General features: G+C 43.5%; 1 protein-coding gene across 5 annotated transcripts in view; it reads left to right on the forward strand.

Moving 5' to 3' along the window:
* The window catches only part of MCM9 (minichromosome maintenance 9 homologous recombination repair factor), an 88,231-nt gene extending 71,159 nt beyond the window's left edge, over positions 1-17,072 (forward strand). For 4 of the 5 annotated variants that reach the window (XM_042253272.2, XM_004011164.5, XM_042253274.1 and 1 more), the window contains 5 exons: positions 7,545-7,747; positions 8,328-8,531; positions 9,821-9,903; positions 10,373-10,518; positions 15,135-17,072. In XM_042253272.2, coding sequence (XP_042109206.1) covers positions 7,545-7,747; positions 8,328-8,531; positions 9,821-9,903; positions 10,373-10,518; positions 15,135-16,599 — 2,101 coding nt within the window. In that variant the 3' untranslated portion in view covers positions 16,600-17,072. Of the gene's footprint in view, positions 1-7,544; positions 7,748-8,327; positions 8,532-9,820; positions 9,904-10,372; positions 10,519-12,124; positions 12,342-15,134 lie in introns of all 5 variants that reach the window. The other variant, XR_006060587.2, reaches the window with a different exon arrangement.
* Positions 17,073-17,842: the final 770 nt, after the last annotated feature.

Raw genomic sequence — 17,842 nt, forward strand, 5'->3', positions numbered from 1 at the left:
ACTGGAAAGACCATAGTTTTGACTATATGGACCAAAGTTTATTTTGGCAAAATAATATCTCTGCTTTTTAATACACTGTCTAGGTTTGTCATAGCTTTTCTTCCAAGGAGCAAGCATCTTTTAATTTCATGGCTGCAGTCACCGTCTGCAGTGATTATGGAGCCCAAGAAAATAGTCTCTCACTGTTTCCATTGTTTCCCCATCTATTTGCCTTGAAGTAATGGGACCAGATGCCATGATCTTAGTTTTTTGAATGCTGAGTTTTAAGTGAGCTTTTTTACTCTCCTCTTTTACCTTCATCAAGAACTCTTTAGTTCCTTTTTGTTTTCTGCCATAAAGGTGGTGTCATCTGTATATCTGAGGTTATTGATATTTCTCCTGGCAATCTTGATTCCAGTCCTGATTTCTGCTTCATCCAGCCTGGCATTTCACATGATGTATTCTGTAAATAAGTTAAATAAGCAGGGTGACAATATACAACCTTAATGTATTCCTTTTCCAGTTTTGAATAAGTCTGTCGTTCCATGTGTGATTCTAACTGTTGCTATTAGACCTGCATACTAGTCTCTCAGGAGGCAGGTGAGGTGGTCTGATATTCCCATCTCTTGAAGAATTTTCCACAGTTTGTTGTGATCCACAAAGTCAAAGGCTTTAGTGTAGTCAATGAAGCAGAAGTAGATGTTTTTCTGGAATTCTCTTGTTTTTTCTGTGATTCAGTGGTTGTTGGCAATTTGATCTCTGGTTCCTCTGCCTTTTCTAAATCTAGCTTACACATCTCGAAGTTCTTGGTTCACGTACTGTTTAAGCCTTGCCTGAAGGATTTTGAGTGTTACCTTGCTAGCATGTGAAATGAGTACAATTGTGCGGTAGTTTGAACATTCTTTGGCATTGCCTTTCTTTGGGATTGGAATGAAAACTGACCTTTTCCAGTCCTGTGGCCACTGCTGAGTTTTCCAAATTTGCTGGCATATTAAGTGCAGCACTTTCACAGCTTCATCTTTTAGGGTTTGAAATAACTCAGCTGGAATTCTATCATCTCTACTAGCTTTGTACATAGTGATGCTTCCTAAGGCCCATTTGAGTTTGCACTCCAGAATCACAGCACCGTGGTTATCCAGGTCATCTTTTTTGTATAGATCTAAATAGGAGGTGGCTCTTTATGAGAAAAGTCTTGAACTCAGAGTATTTCAAAGAGATGGACAAAAAGAATGGCAGGGGTTTAAAAGACATTGCTTAGTCACAAGTACCTAGTGAGTTGTAAACTCTTGGTCAAACTCTGTATTTTGTAGAAGGTCTTACAATTTCTCCCAGATCATAGTTACCACCAATTATGTGATCTTTCTTCCTCCATTCAAGTTGTCCTTGTAAGGTTTTTTTTTTTTTTCAACTTTTATTTTGACATCACTATAAAAGCTGTTATATCACTTAACAGAAAAGTGTATGAATATGCCACATGTTGGCTTTGCTCTTGGGCTGGCGGTTAAGTGTGCCCTCAGTCACCACGGTCCATCTGTCATCTCCTTGGTGGTAGGAACAAAGGAAAACACGCTTCAAGTTCCACTTGAGCGTTTGTGTTCATTTTTCATAGCACTGACTCTGGGTCACTCAATCACTTATGAAAAAGTCGGATCACCCTCCAATAGTAGCTCATCTAATTTTTTGGCCAGAACTTTCCAGAGCCTTAAGTTCACTCTCCCTCATTAGAAGCCCGTTAATCTTCCTGATAGAAGGTATGCAATTAATTGCCAAGTGTGGACCTTTTCAGAAAATGTGTCTAGAGACATAAAGCATGTCAAGTTGTTCATCAGTAAGCAGGTAAGAAGAGTTAAGTATGAAAAGGAAGTACTTAATCATGTATTCAACTAAAATAAAATAAGGATACTCTGAATTTTACTCTTGAAACACCTTACTACTCTTCCCTCTCCAGCTCAAAGCCTCTGGTTTTCGTCCCCTAGTGGAGGAGTCCTCACTGAGCCGTCATCACCCAGATGTTCTGGGCCCACTCTCTGGGCCAATGCCCAGATGTTCTTTGAGATATCTGATACTTTGCTACATCCTTTTTGAGAATTCTTGGATGGGTCTGCTTTTGTTTTTTTCTCTGTCATTGTCTCTCTCATGTCTTAAGTGACTAAAGTCTGATTGACTTGTAAAGGAATTTCTATTCAAATTTTAATCTCTCTTAAGGGTTTTATTGTGAACCTCAGAATCAGAATGTCTAGCTGGCTGCCAAGGCTCCAGGGAATCACACAAACGTGTGTGTGTTGTGTGTGTGTGTGTGTGTGACTTTATGTACACTGCACAGAGGTGGAGAGTTCTTCTAAAAATTGAGAGTCACATTCTTAATTGTTCCATGTAACTGTGCCAATTGCACAAACTGTTTTTTGAGTTGAGGTTGAAGTTTCTCCATGTGGGGGGCATATTCCTGCAAAGGTGTATCATAAGCCATTCACCCACTCTTCACATGCACAAGGGGCTGGGAGAGAACCAGTCACTATAATTTTTCAGTGTAAAAGCTTGTTAGGGGCAGTCAGAATAGAAAAAAAAAAATGCTCAAGCCCTCAGGATGTCTACTAAGGATGTAACTTATAGCATCAGTAACCAAAATATCAGTTTGATTGAATCCATATGTGGTTGAAAAGACCAGTAGTTTCATTGTGCTCTGCTTATGTTACTTAAGTCTGAGAACATTGTTAAAGTTTGGGAGTTTCACATCTTACATTTTGTCCTGGCTGCTAAATGAAGTGGAAGAGGAGACCAGGAAGAAAAGGATGCAGTGTGAGATAAAAGGGGTGTCAGCACTTTGATTTAGCTTCTGGAATGGTGCCAGTCAGTCTCTGCACCTTCAGACGGCAGTGCAGTGCCCACGACGGTGTGAAGTCAGTTGAGAGTGCTTTGCACGGCGACGATCTTTAAGTCTGTAGAGTGCTAAACGAAATAATTATCTGAGAAAGACAATGTTTCATGTATTTTCCAGGTTCTTTTCGATCTTAACTAGGATAGCATCTCCTCAAGGGCAGGGTATCTGATTCTTAAATAATAGAAGATGCCCTTAGTGTTGGCTGAGGACACATTTTAGGAAAAAAGTTGGCTTTGCAATTATACATTTGCTGCTACTAAATTATACTCACATACCTGGGTAGAAGTGCAGTCTGAAATTTAAAAACAAGATGACAGTTTATTGTTCTGCTCAGTAAACATGTCTTGACCACTCAGAAGCATTATGGTCTCTGATTGCTACTAATACCAGGAAAAGGAAAAGACAGGGCTTTTGTTCTCAAGATGCTCACAGCCTTGCAGCAAGACAGACGAGTAAGCGTTTATTGTTCACTGACTCTAACAGTCGTAGAAGAGCCGTGGCACCAGCCCGCACCGAGCGCATACCTGTCCTCAGTCAGAATCTTAGAGGTGAGACCGAGGAAGCTGTATTATTAAAACCCACCTGCATTCTCACTGACTAGCCAGGCTCGGGAACCGCATCTCCAGGGTAAGACTGCTCCACACCTGTCTTTTGTGACGTTAATTAGCATAATGTCCTCAAGGTTCATCCATATTGTATTCTGTGGCAAGACTTCCTTTGGAGTAAAGTGAAGTGAAAATCGCTCAGTTGTGTCCAACCCTGCGACGCCGTGGACTATATGGGATTCTCCAGGGCCAGAGTACTGGAGTGGGTAGCCTTTCCCTTCTCCAGGGCGTCTTCCCAACCCAGGGATCGAACCCAGGTCTCCCGCATTCCAGGCAGATTCTTTACCAGCTGAGCCCCAGGGGACGCCCTTGATTTCCTTTATTTTAGGCTAAATAATATTTCCTGTATGAGAGTGTGTGTTCTTCATCCATTTATTCACCATGGACACTTGTATTGCTTCCTCCTCTTGGCTATTATGAATAGCATGCTGTGAACATTGGAGGGTGTCCGTACCGCTTTTATTCAACTTGATAAAAAGGCCATCTAAGCTGGCCTTCATCTGGGTCACATTTTACAGCTGAGAAAGTTGACTGGGCCTTTGTTATTCAGAGCCTGTTTCAGTCTTCCCCTTTACTCTCTGAGGTATAGAGGCAGTTGTTTTCTCCAGCCCTTCAAAGCCTCAGATTTCTGAGCTGTCTACTCTCTTTCATCACTCCTTGAAAACTGGTCACTTCTGTCCTGTGCTCTTGTCTTGCCTGCAGTGTTTCGCCAGAGGGAGTGTTTCTTACTTTAGTCACAGTGTGATGTGAGTGAAAGATGGGTGCTGTGCTCCGTGTAGTCCCTCAGGTGGCTGTCTGACTCCAGGGCCTTTTATCCTTATCTGTATAGCAGAGAGGGAGAAAAGCAGGGAAGGTTGCCCAGGAAGGTTCTTAGGAGCCTGGCCTGGAAGTAGATATGTTCTCTCCCCACTCCACCAGCCGGACTTATTTTTACAGCTCTGTGCTGCTCTGCTGTGCTGTGCCTCGTTGTGACATTTTGTGACCCCAGGGACTGTAGCCCACCAGGCGCCTCTGTCCATGGGGATTCTCCAGGCAAGAATGCTGGAGTGGGTTGCCATGCCCTTCTCCAGGAGGTCTTCCCAACCCAGGGATTGAACCCAGGTCTCCCGCACTGCAGGCAGATTCTTTACCAGCTGAGCCACCAGGGACGTCCTGCTTGACTGTAAAGGAAGATGGGAAATTTAATCTTGCCCTGCCCCCAGGGAGGAAGGAACACCACGTTTGCACACAGAGCAGCCACTGCCACCGGCCAGAGCTAAAGTTGGAAGTGCCAGCCTGTAGGTAGTGATTAAAGCTGCCAGCAAAGATGGGGATCACCCATACAGATGTGATGAGACTGTTAAGACTGCCACAAAACAGGGGTGCTTTCTGGAGGGCCTGCCAGGGTAAAATTCGCTTATGTAATTTATGTAGGAAAGTTTAAGCATGTGGATTAAACAATGGAAAAGCAGGTTTTTCAGAAACTGGAATGTTGTCACTCTTTGAAGTTAGTGCAGGAAAAAAATCTTTAGCATGATTATTTTATATCTGGTGAAGCCTGTGAGTATAAAATGACTCTGAATTTGAGAAATACTGAACTAAGTAAAGATTTTTGATTTATCCCTTATTCAGCACATGTTCATTGAGCATTTAAATATGTGGCAGGCAGCATGAGCACTATAACAGTAGTCATGGGCCCTCAAGGGGGATCAAATTAAGTAAGGAAAAAATAAGGCAAGGAAATGCATACCTAAAACCTCAGGCCCAATCTTTAAACCACAGGAAGTGCTCAAAACATTTCAGCATCAGGGTAACAGTTTGGAGGTACAGGAGTGTGGGTTTTGAAGTGAAGCTGACCTGGGTCTGAATCGCAGTTCTGTTGATCTGCTCGTAACCTTAACCGTTGTTATTACCATCTGGAACCATCTAGTTTCCTTGTTTCCAAGTTGGTGATAATATCTACCTTTCAGGTCTTTGTGAAGATCAGGGGTAACGTGTATACATAAAGCCTGGCACAGTGCTTGGCATTACATATATGATAGTTATCTTTTTGTTATTGGGAGGGTAGAGCCCATCCTGGGCTGGTGAAATGACCCTTACCTTACGCTCATTCATGAGTTCCTCGTTCAGTAGTATGTAGTGAGCTGCTGTGTGCACGTGATACTTAGGATGAGGCTGTGTGAGTATCTTTGTTCTCTAAAGCCCCATTCCAGTGATAATGTGGGTCATGTTTGTATCACAAGTTTGCAGCCACCAGGCTTACGTACTGTCTTCCCCTCTTTCAAGTGACCAAGGCCCCTCTGTCCCTCCTGGCGCTGTCCCCACCTTCCTCTAAGCCAGGTCACGGCCTGGCTTACTGTCCCACACCATCTGCTCTTCCCCTGCCTACTCCTTTGCCTCCATTGCTCGAATCTCCACAAGCTGCCCCCCCAGGAAGACTGTTCCTTCACATATAAATCTTCCTTAGCTCTCTTCCCAAAGCTGCTGCTTTGCATGTTTTCCCAGTTACCTCAGGAATAACTCACCACCTTCTTTCTCTCTGCTTGTCCATCGTCCTCTCTTTGCAGACACTAACGCAGATAACTGCCACCAGCCTCCGTTGCACACGTCCTGTCTGGTGGATGCCGTGTTGAGCCTCCCTGTCCTCCAGCAGTTCTGTTGTGAACTAATTGAAGGCAGGGACCCGCAATGTACCTTTCTCAATTTTCAGTACAGCCCTTTGCCCACAGGAAATGACTTGTAAATAGCTCTTGATCAGAGAGAAGAACAACCAATTTTATCTCTCAGAAAATCATTTGTAAGCAATTATTTCATAAAGTTGTATTTTGTTTGGTATTGTATTGAAGTATTGAAGCAATATTCCTTTTTTTCTGATAAGTGCAAATAGCCTCTTTGGTATTAGATTAAATATGTTTTTTGTGGGATTAGTTAGGAACCATTTATTACATTGGTTTTACAGCAAGCTGATTCTGAGTTCTGAACAGCTGCCTTTACAAAGTCATTTTGGTATATGAAAAAGACGTGGACTCTATGTTCAGAATTTTCCCCTATCAGTGATTTTGTTAAAAGAGGATTTAGTTTTCAGTGAAAGTACCTTGTTTGTTGTTCTCTTCTGTGTCTGCTTGTGCCACTTACCACAAATACAGATTCTCAGACTTTTTCAGTCCTCGGGCATGAGGTCATTGCTGGAGCCAACTGGAAATAGATCAAGGATTAACACGTGTAGCACATGTTTGCCGAAGTCGCAGGGCTACGCGCTGCAACTGGAAACCACCATCAGTAGAGAGTGGATGACTTTTACAGAAAAGGAATTCTATACTTGTTACTGTCAGTGAACGCGCCGTATTATTTTGAGGACGTGACCATCATAAACAAGTTTAAAAACAACATCTGAGTTCTGTCATCTCCATATCTGCCCCGCCACGGCCCTGCCGAGGACTTGTGTGCCTCTTCCTCGGCCACTGCCCTGTCTCCTCAACGTGTCCCACCTGTGGTCCTTCCCCGCCTAACCAGCCCACCATGCCCCGACCTTTTCAGCCTGCCCTTCACTGTTGCTCCTCAAAATCAACCTTCAGTTTTCCTGGGTGCTTCTTTTCCTATCCCTCCTCCCCTCCATCCCTTGCTCCTTCCTTTCCTTTCCCTTCTGCCTGTTCCTTTCACATTCAGAAGAACCGAAGCAAGTGAGTGAGCACACAGAACAAGCCCATGTGTCACAAAAGGCCTTGCTCAGAAGCCACTTCATGATGTTTCCCTGAGTGTCTCTTCCATGTACATAGATGGATACATGTCATCTTTATTTCCCCTGGGAAGTTTACGCTTCTAGAACTTACCATATTCTGCCGTGTCTCACCGTTATAGCAGATGGATTGCAAGCTTCTTAAGGGCAGTATCCATGTATGGTTTAACTTCATATACCTCTTAGAGGGGTCTGCTCAGAGTCAGGGCATAAGAAATGTGTGTTGAGCACTTACTTTTCTTCAAGATAGGCTTGTATAAATATGTCCTTCATTTGAACTTGGTGTTTGTATCATTCCGTGTTCTCTTTGACATGTTTGTCTCTAGATTTTTCAACAGTCAGTGAACTGTACCTTCTCTTTTGGTAGCCTAGTGTGCAAACTGAACACAAGGACCACCATCCTCGCAGCAACTAACCCCAAAGGCCAGTACGACCCCCATGAGTCTGTGTCAGTGAACATTGCCCTTAGCAGCCCACTCTTAAGTCGATTCGACCTGATCCTCGTTTTGCTTGATACCAAGAATGAAGACTGGGATCGTATCATTTCCTCTTTTATCTTAGAAAACAAAGGTATGTGGAAGCGATCAAATCATTCAAATTGACAGAGTAGACATAAATGAAATTTTCCTTGAGGAAAATCAAATAAATACCCTCCTAAGAGTCTGTAGAGAGATGCTTAGTCAGAAAGCAGTGAACCTAGTTAGCGAGCCTAGAACAATGCGCAGAAGGAAAAGGGTCTTCCTTTGCTTGCCATATGTCCTTTGTGGTGAAAAGGGGCAACTTTATTATATATACTGACCACGTGGTTCACGTCCTATACACAAAGAAAATTGCACTGAATTTATAAAGCAGAATCCTCAATGTGGAGCTTTTGTCAAAAATTAGGCTTACCAAGTACTATTTATTACCATATATGGAAGAACAGAATTATCCTGAATAATTTAAACCCTTGTAGGAAGCTTACCTTTTTAAGCCTAGAGTCTAAGACTGTTTATTATAGAGCTATATGCAGAGACAGGTCTAGATTTCAGTGGCCAGAAAACTGGAAGGGTATCCTTTAAAAAATGAGTACAGGAACTTTATCAAAACCCTCGATATGAGATATTTCCCTGTTCTTAGAAATTACTGATCCAATACTTGATATATACAGGTTACCCAAGCAAATCAGAGAAGCTCTGGAGCATGGAAAAGATGAAATCCTACTTCTGCCTCATTAGGAAACTACAACCCACACTGTCTGATGAGGGTAATCAAGTTCTGCTCCGGTACTACCAGATGCAAAGGCAGAGTGACTCCCGGAACGCTGCCCGGACCACCATCCGCCTGCTGGAGAGCTTGATACGACTAGCAGAAGGTTAATTTCACTCAACAGATACTTTTATTGGCTGCCCACTGTGAGCTAGGGCTTTCCTGGCGGCTCTAACTGTAAAGAGCCCGCCTGCAGTGCAGGAAACCTGGGTTCGATTCCTGGGTTGGGAAATTCCCCTGGAGAAGGGAATGGCAACTCACTCCAGTATTCTTGCCTGGAGAATCCCATGGACAGAGGAGCCTGGCGGGCTACAGTCCATGGAGTCGCAGAGTCTGACGCGACTAAGAGACTAAACGCACAGTGTAAGAAAGGCTTGGGACTTGGCACCATGAATTCAGAGATGAGTAAGGATGATCGAGATGTTTGCTCACAGTTGGTTAAAAAGTAAAAGCTTGAAGCTATGAAACCTATACGGATTATAGATGTTGAGTGGAATGTAGTGGCATTAAGGAAAAGGAATCTTTGTGACATCTCATAGCTTCCTGTAACTTCAGACATCATTCATTTAGAAAGTCTTGCTTGCTGTATGTTTTCCTTCTTGATGGCCTCTATTTGAATATGCCTTTGTTGGGAACTGTTTTCTGTATAGCATCCTGGGTTATTTCTCAGTAGTTGCCACTCACAGCCGCCACTAACACAGTAACGTTGAATTAACAATGCCGTCCTCTGTCCCATCCCTAACGTATGAGACTTGCGTGCATACTTGCAGCTAATACACATCCCCAGACTTTTTTTCCCTTAATACTGGCTTTTACATTTAGCACTTACTTAGATAATCCTAAAAATTTTTTTTCACATGAGTTAACTGTATGATATGATGATATGATATATGCTTAACTAAAAAGTTCCATAAAACAAAACTGCTTCACTTTTTCAATGATTTATAATTAACATTAAGGCAAGAAATACCTAAGATTTAGGCTTGCAAGTTTGATACTTTTGAAAAGCTACAGATAAAGAGATGTACCAGAGATGAGAAATGAATTTTAGTTTTGTTTAGATTATAATAGATTAGAGAGTAAGAATTAGAAGTTACTGAATATCAATTATATGCTTATATAGCCCCTTTCTTTGCTGGAGCCCAGAGTACTTTTTCATGTGAATACACAGAATTGTCATGGGCTGTGCAGAAGAATTAGGCCCCTTATTAGAGAAAGAACCTTAGAGCTACTTGGACTTAGACATCTGTGCTTGTTCTAGTAAAATGTATTTTTATTAGAAGCACATTAATAACATACAGTTTTGGAGTAGGGGCACCAAGGAGAGTATTACATCTGTCACCTCAGATACTCATAAAAATAATTTCCTCATTATTTCAAATGCACCTTTTATAGCTCACGCTCGCCTGATGTTTCGTGATACAGTGACTCTGGAAGATGCTGTTACAGTGGTGTCGGTAATGGAGTCCTCCATGCAGGTTAGCATATCTCGTACCTGATATTTGAACCCTAATTGCAAGCATTGTTTAAAAAAGACAGTTTATAACATATCTGGAGTTACAAAAATGGCCATATTTTAGACCTATTCATTCCTGGAAATTTATCCAAAGGGAACCATTTAAAAGAAGCGAAAAAAATTGTCATGAAAACAGTCTGCATTGTTTTACCCACTGGTGTAAAGTAGTGAGTCTTAATCCTTCTCAACACACCTGAGAGATGCTCATGGTTCCACTCGAGACAGTGTGGCTTCCCAGAGCAATGCTTGCCACTGGGAACTGGGGAAGAGGACTACTGAAATTTGAATCGGGCTCCTAGGTGACTCTGATGGCCGTGACGGGGGTGTAGGGGTTGGTCTTAACCACCTGGGGTCAGTGGTCCCTAGCGTGGACTTCCTGTGTGCAGGCCTGGTGACTCTCCCTGGTATTTTCCATTTTCTCACCCTGTCAGGGAGGTGCTCTGCTAGGAGGTGTGAATGCACTCCACACATCCTTTCCTGAAAACCCTCTGGAGCAGTACCAGAGGCAGTGTGAACTTATTCTGGAAAAGCTGGAGCTGCCCAACCTCTTGAGTGAAGAACTGAGAAGACTTGAAAGGTGAGAAAAGAAAACCAAGAAAGGCATGTAACGGAACATGTTTGTTTGGCATTTAATGAAACGAAAGAAGTGTAAAGTAAGTGGAAAATCTGTGTAGGAGATTTCAGTTACTTGGTGCTACATAATCGACTCCATCAAAGCTCAGTGGCTTAAAAAAAAAAAAAAAAACCGTACCCTTTTAGTGCTCACTTTCTGGGAGTCAGAAATCCGGGGGTGTTTAGAGGGAGTATTTATTTCTGGTCCACATAGTACCAGCTGGGGTCACTCATACACCTGCATTTAGCTGGGAGCTTAGCTGGGATTGGAACTTCGAACGGAGCTCCTGTCACATATGTGGTGCCTTTGCTGGGGTGGCTTACTTGGCCAGGAGCTCTCTACTGTAAGGTAGTAGGAATTCTGAGATGGTAGCTTAGGACGCAAGTAGCTGAGCAAAAGTGGAAGCCGCTGGCCTTTCATGAGCTGGGCCAGAGCGGACATGGCATCACTTCTACCACATTTTACAGGTCAGAGCAAGTCACAGGGTCAGCCCACGTGCAAGGTGAGGGGACAGGAACACCACCTCTTGATGGGAGAAGTGGTGTAGACCTATGGAAAGGAGGGGACTGATGGCAGCCTCCGTGGGGACCACCTTCCACAGTGTTTCCTTGGCTGGCTGGTTTAGTGAGCCTTATGGAGAACATGGCCTGGTCCTTTACTGTGTATAGTCAACTGGGTCCTGATTATACGAGAAGGACCAAGGTATGCCCCCTACAGTTTACACCCAATACAATGCACAGTTTCCATCGAGAAACCTTGGTGGGTGGCTGTGCCCTGCCTACTGCCACCGCTTTTCCCCTCTTCTGTTTCCTTGGCTCAGTATAAGAGGTAGTGCTGTCCAGAGGTGGCTGGGACTAACGTTGAGGAAGAGGTCATTGGCCGCCAGGAGAGTGGTCTCTCTCACCCCAGGCCAGACCCAGACACAAAGTACTGTATAAGCTGGCTGTATCATGCGTCCTCACCAGGAGGGGACACGTGCAAGGGTATCTGCATAGACTGTTCATGCTTATTAATATTTTAATTCACTTCTTATCGTCTAAAGCTTTTCTCCAAGCATAGTAAATATTTGATCATTAGTCTTTATATGGCAGCTGCTCTAGTAGCTTAGACGGTAAAGAATTTGCCTACAATGCAGGAGACCTGGATTCAACCCCTGGGTCAGGAAGATCCCCTGGAGAAGGGAATGGCAACCCACTCCAATATTGTTGCCTGGAGAATTCCACAGGCTGAGAACTAAGTGACTAAGAACACACACAGTCTTTATATAACCCAGGTGGAAGAAAATTGCAGATAGAGACAGGCACAAACTGCATTCAGGCCAGCCTGTGCCAGAATGCCGGGAAGGTTCCGGAAGTGGAGATAAGAGTACAGCACTGGCTTCACCCGGAAAAGGCCCTCCTGGTCTGTTAGCAGCTGCTCTGACCCTCCCTCAGCATCATGATTTCCTTCCCTACTACACTCCCAAATCTGTGACTCTTAAAAATTTACAATTCAACAGCCAGACTGAAAAAATTTCTCAGTAAGAATGATATTTTATGCTAAAGAGGTAAATCTGTTTTTCATCCTACAGGGGAACAACGCAGGAATGACAGGAGCAGTGTTTCCAAACCCCCTTTTCTAGTGACTTGTTACTGTGGACATGTGGGAAGGAACATGTCACACGCATCACCTCAAGAATTTTTGCCTGAACTTTTACGCTTGAAAGAAAGAGCCGCTCAGTTATGTCCAATTCTTTGCAACCTGCCAGGCTTCTCTATCCCTGGGATTCTCCAGGCAAGAATACTAGAGTAGGTTGCCATGCCCTCCTCCAGGGGATCTTCCTGAGCCAGGGATGGAACCCAGGTCTCCCGCATTGCAGGCAGATTCTTTATCATCTGAGCCCTGTGTGCCCCCTAAATACGTGAGCTTCTATTACAGAGCTCGACTTTGAGTCTGCGCCTGTGGCGAGGGAATGAAGGGTGGCAAGTGTGTCCATCAGGCCTCTTCCTGCTGGTGCGAGTGGGTTAATTATTGACCTCAGCGTGTTACCAGTGTTGATCTCAAAGCCGGGCGCTGGGGACTAGAGAGCATGTGAGAGCCTAGTGGCTACGAGAATTTGGGGAGCACACTGGGATGATTAGCTGTTGAAGCAAAACCTTGAGAATTCTTTTCCTGGCATTTCTCTCCTATTTTGCTCACTCCCTTCACCCAGCAGTGTTCTCATTCTATTTATAAAACCTCGGTACAGCTTTCTGGGGAAAAGTGGGAGATGGTTTTGTCCTGCTGATACCCAGTAGACTTGCACTTTGTCTAAAGTCAGCCTCTTTATCTTCCAGTCTCCTGGCCTTTTCATGGTCCAGAGCGTAGTGTTAAGATCAGTACTCTTCCTTTGGTTCTTTTATGGTTTGAGGTAGCCGATCCTCAAACTGCTTTCAGTCCTGTCCTAGGCTTGGCTTTGCATTTGGAGAGGATTCTTCCATTTTGGGTGCCCCCAAACTGACACATGTCAGGTTCAGGAAAGGAAGGACTGTGAGTCTCAGAGCAATGTTGTATGATAGAAAAAGGGCGGTTGGACTTATCAGATTCAAGATGACCCTCCTGGGGGGAAGGAAGGAAAACACAGAAAGAGGAAGTGATGATCTGAAAGGTAGGATTCTGCCTTAAAAAAATTTTTTTCCCTTCTGATATTTCTTTGTAATGCAAGAATTCCTGAGCTGATCCTCACAGCAGCAAAACTAGGTGGCCCGCAGAGAGGGGCATCTCCTGCACCTCCTGCATTGCAGGCAGGTTCTTTACCGCTGAGCCACTGGGGAACCCCTCTACTAGTGACAGCCAGCCTCAAATGGCAGCTGTCTTACCCATCCCAAAACAGTGTGAAGATGTCTTTAGGTGGTATAGTAAAATACAGAGTTTAAATAGCAGTACCCTTAAAATTCCCATAAATTATTCAAGTTTTGGAGTGTTAACAATTATGAGTATCCCTGACCTCAATTTGATACTGAAAGTATACTAGATAGTAGTAATTTTGAAAGCTATTTGGGTTTCTTTTTCTTTTTGTCTTTTTTGATCTGACTGTGATTACAGTGAATTCAGATTTTCTGTATTGTTGTTGCCAAGTCTATTATGAGTGACTGTAGCCCAAATTTTATTTTATTTATTTATTTTTTTATTTTTTAAATTTTAATATCTTTAATTCTTACATGCGTTCCCAAACATGAACCCCCCTCCCACCTCCCTCCCCATAACATCTCTCTGTGTAGCCCAAATTTTAAAAATAAATTTTTAGTGTTTTTTTCCTGGCTGTAAGCAATAATACATTCTTTTTTTCTTTTTTAATGTTTTTATTTATTTATTTATTTGGCTGTGCCAGGTGTTAGTTGCGGCATATAGGATTTTTAGTTGCTTGTGACATATTAGATCTAGTTCCCTGACCAAGGATTGAACCCAGCTCTCCTGCTTTGTGAGCACAGAGTCTTAGCCACTGGACCACCAGGGAAGTTCCAATACACGTTCTTTATAAAGTATTTTGAAAGTAACAATAATGAGTTAATAAGGGAAAAAAATCACACATAATCTTATTTCACAGAGAGAGCTATCATTGATGAAATACATTGAAATTTAAATCCATTTAATTTTGATATCTTCTCTTCCTTTTTCTATGATAACCCATGATTTTTAGAAAAATTTACTTATCAGCTTTTTGGTATAGTTTCTTTTCAGAGTTAGTGCATGGAAGCAGAGTCATATTGTTCCTTATACTGAAAAGGCATTTCTAGGTTGTTAGGAAGGGGTTTCTAAGGGACCTCTCTTTGAAAAGCTGCTGTAATCCCTGTTAGAAATTGGTCCTCTGGCACTATTTCAGTTTCTAATATGCCCAAGGTTTAAGACGAATGTCACAAGGTGAATCCATCATTCTCGGCAGGTCAGTAGGTTTCAACTCTGTATCAGTCTGATGGAGAGTGGCTGCCCAGAACAGATGCTGAAACGTGATGGGCTTGGCAGGAAAGAGGTCATGGCTCCCTGGGGGAGGCCTGCCACGAGGGTGACTGCTGGAGGGGGCAGGGGATGCCAAGCACACAGGAGTCATAGTCTCTTTACTCTTGAGGAAGGTCACTTTTCCGATGCACTAAAATTCAGTACCTCATTTAATTAAAGAGGTTTGAGGAGGTCATAATCTCTAGTCTTTCCCTTTGGTTCAGCTCTGCAGACTGGCTGCGAAATAGCTCGAGCCACTTCTCTTGGTCAGTAGTCTGCTACTGTGCACGTAGCCACCAGGCTGTTTGTAGGTGAACCTTTAACACAGGAGAAAAGACTGACCTTCCAACAGTATGACGAATGAAACAGACTTTCAGAGAGATCTGAAAATATAGACAAACCTGCTCTTTCATTTTCTTTATTTTACTACAGTTTTAGGTTAAATTAGTATGATTATCAGAGCACTTGTGTTCTATCCTGGTGAAAAAGGATAATTTCTTCCTGCTGCTCTAAGAGATGGTATGTGGTATTAGCCTGGAATTATGTTGGACTTAAACCCTTAGATGGCATCTCAGAGAATAAAGACAGGAAAAGATTAAAGCAATACGTTTCCTTATATGCTGCAGGTTACAGAATTGGAGTGTGGGTCAATCCCAGCCGCAGGCCGTGGAAGCAGAGACAATTCCAGGGTCCCTGGGAGGTGATGCCCGGAAAGAATCGAACTTCAGGACATCGACGCAGCAGGAAGTAAGCTGTAGCACCCATCAGTTCTCTATTGGAGGCAGTTTTGGGGGAAGCCCACTGCTCGGTCCCCCATCCCATCTGGGGCCTAAGAGACCAACAAGTGGAGAGCATTCAGAGGAGCACAGAAACAGCCAGGATGACAGTTTGGACTGGTTTGACTCCTTGGCAACTCATCCGACTGAACCTAAAAACACTGCTCCTGTGTCTCCTAGTCCCAAAACAAGTAGGGGGGCAATGGCTTTGAAAATCTGCAACAACAGATCTCAGGGTAAGGAGGATAGGGAGGCAGGCCAAAGGAGCAAATTGGAGACTGAACCACTTCCAGCAGCAGGAGAGACAGAAGCTCCATTGAGGCCAGACGACCGTGAGGGTGAAAGGGCAAGAGAGGCCGCCACGGTTTCTGAAGCGGCCATATCTGCTGATGAACCCGACTCGGTGCTGACTCATCACGTTCCCAGGAAACTGCACGAGCTGCACAAGGCGAGGGCCCAGGAGTTGTGCAGGAATCCCACCAGGCTGCCCTCGCAACCCAGAGGCCCTTCTCATCCTCAGCCCACTCCTATCCAGAGCCCAGAGAGAGTGCTGGAAACTCCCAAAAGAAAGAGACAGAAGTCACACACTCGGACGCAAGAGCCCCACCATGAAAGTGGTGAGAGTCTGGGTGCCCCTGTGGCCAAACTGGCAAAATTCACTTTCAAACAGAAGTCAAAACTGACCCATTCCCCTGAAGACCATGGCCCTGTGTCTGCTGGCACCAGTAAACCAGTAATTCAGAGTCCTGAAACTCCCCAGCGTGGAGCAAAAGGAGCAGCTCTGCCTGGGAAGGGCCCAAAAAAGCTGGCCTCCCCCTCCAGAATTAGAAACTCGGCTCAGCCGCAGGATGAGACAAGGGGGGTGTCACGGCAGCCACCCTACAAAGACAGACCAGGAGAGAAGGGGGAACGCGCCCCTGCAAAAGGAACTGTCCAGCCTGAGTTAGAGCTTGGTAATGACACGGGGCGTTTCCGTCTTGCTAGTGAAAGAGTCAGAAAGGAAGAGGTTTCATGCAGTAACAAAAGCAGCAAGGTTCATGCTTGCACGTTAGCCAAATTGGCAAACTTCTCCTTTACTTCCCCCTCTGAATCCAAATCAGAATCCCCTCCTCCTCCTCAAAGTAAGAAGCCGGGCGAGGGCGGCCCCAGCTGTGGGGCCACAGCTACAGCGCTTGGCAGGAAGAGGAAAACTTTTCAGCTGGACACATCCACCGAGAAACTAAGTCTTTCCAAAACATCTCTCTTCACTTTACCAGAACTAGATGACGAACCGTTGGATTTTGATTGGGATGAGGAGCTGAGAAAAAAGCCGTAATCATGAAAAGCTCTCTGGTCAAGTTTCACCCTCCCCTACCAAAGCCAGCCCCTCCAGGATATCAGCGTGGCATTTACAGATGTGGACACCATTCTGAATCCCACCCCCCACCCCCACCATCAGGTTTTGTAAATTCAGGTTTATCCTCATGACGTGAAAAGCTGTACAATCATTGGAGGTCACTGTGATACCAGCACATGAATTGCATTAATTAGCAACTGTGCCTTGATTTTAAGGGGGTGGGTTTTCCTGAGACCCCTTCTTTCATTCCCTCAGGAACAAATGCCACAAAGGTAACAAGCTAACAAGTCAGATGAACTCTTTTTCTGTTGTTTTTTTTGTTTTTCACCCAAGATGTGCGGAGTACGGTAAATATTACTATGATTTGCGAGAATCATGTGATTTTTCTGAAATTTTTTTATGTTTATTCTCATGTGTCATATTAAATATTATTAAAGCTTTTGTTTCTCCAAGAGGCCTTCTCACAATTCCATGGTAGACTTAAAGATCTGGCAGCTGGTCAAAGAGACGCTTTCTTGGGATATTGACCTGAGTTTTCCTTTCTCTCTTGAGCCAACAATTTATGCTTCAGATTCTTCTCCATGTCTTGGAGACTTACCTTCAACACAATTTAAATCCTGTGGTTGGAAGAAGAGGGTGTATGGTAATCTCAGTCATATATCATGGCACCCATCCAAGTGGTTAATATGGAAACGTGATTCCTACTAAGTTATGATTCATTTGTCTTTAAACCCAAACAATGACTGTCTGGTAGGAACAGACAACTCAAGGTTTGTTTTTCTTAAATGCTTTTAGAATAACTTCTTCCCTTAGATTCTAGCAAGGATTCCATCATTACAAACTTTCTGTCCTGGAGTTTTAATTTGGAAAATGATAATAGATTCTTTCATTGTCTGAGGGACTTTCAGCATGAGGAATACTGAAAGCTATACATACTTAGTTTAATGATCACTTCATTGAATTCATACAGAAAAAAATTTAAGAATCTCAATTTTTCTTGAGCATTTAAATATTAATTCCAAAATAGACTAATTAAATTTTCTGAAAGATTTTAAACAGTGACTACAAATATAGTATGGGTGAGTCTTTTGAGATCATCAGACAACTTAAGCCGCTGATAAGACATACCTAAGCAGTGATTATAACAGTTGTTATTGCACATTCACCTAAACCTATCCTAAAACGTCAAGACTATCGTTTCAGTAATTTCTTATTTCTGTAC

This window comes from Ovis aries, chromosome 8 (genome assembly GCF_016772045.2).
Source record: "Ovis aries strain OAR_USU_Benz2616 breed Rambouillet chromosome 8, ARS-UI_Ramb_v3.0, whole genome shotgun sequence".
NCBI classification, from domain to species: Eukaryota; Metazoa; Chordata; class Mammalia; order Artiodactyla; family Bovidae; genus Ovis; species Ovis aries.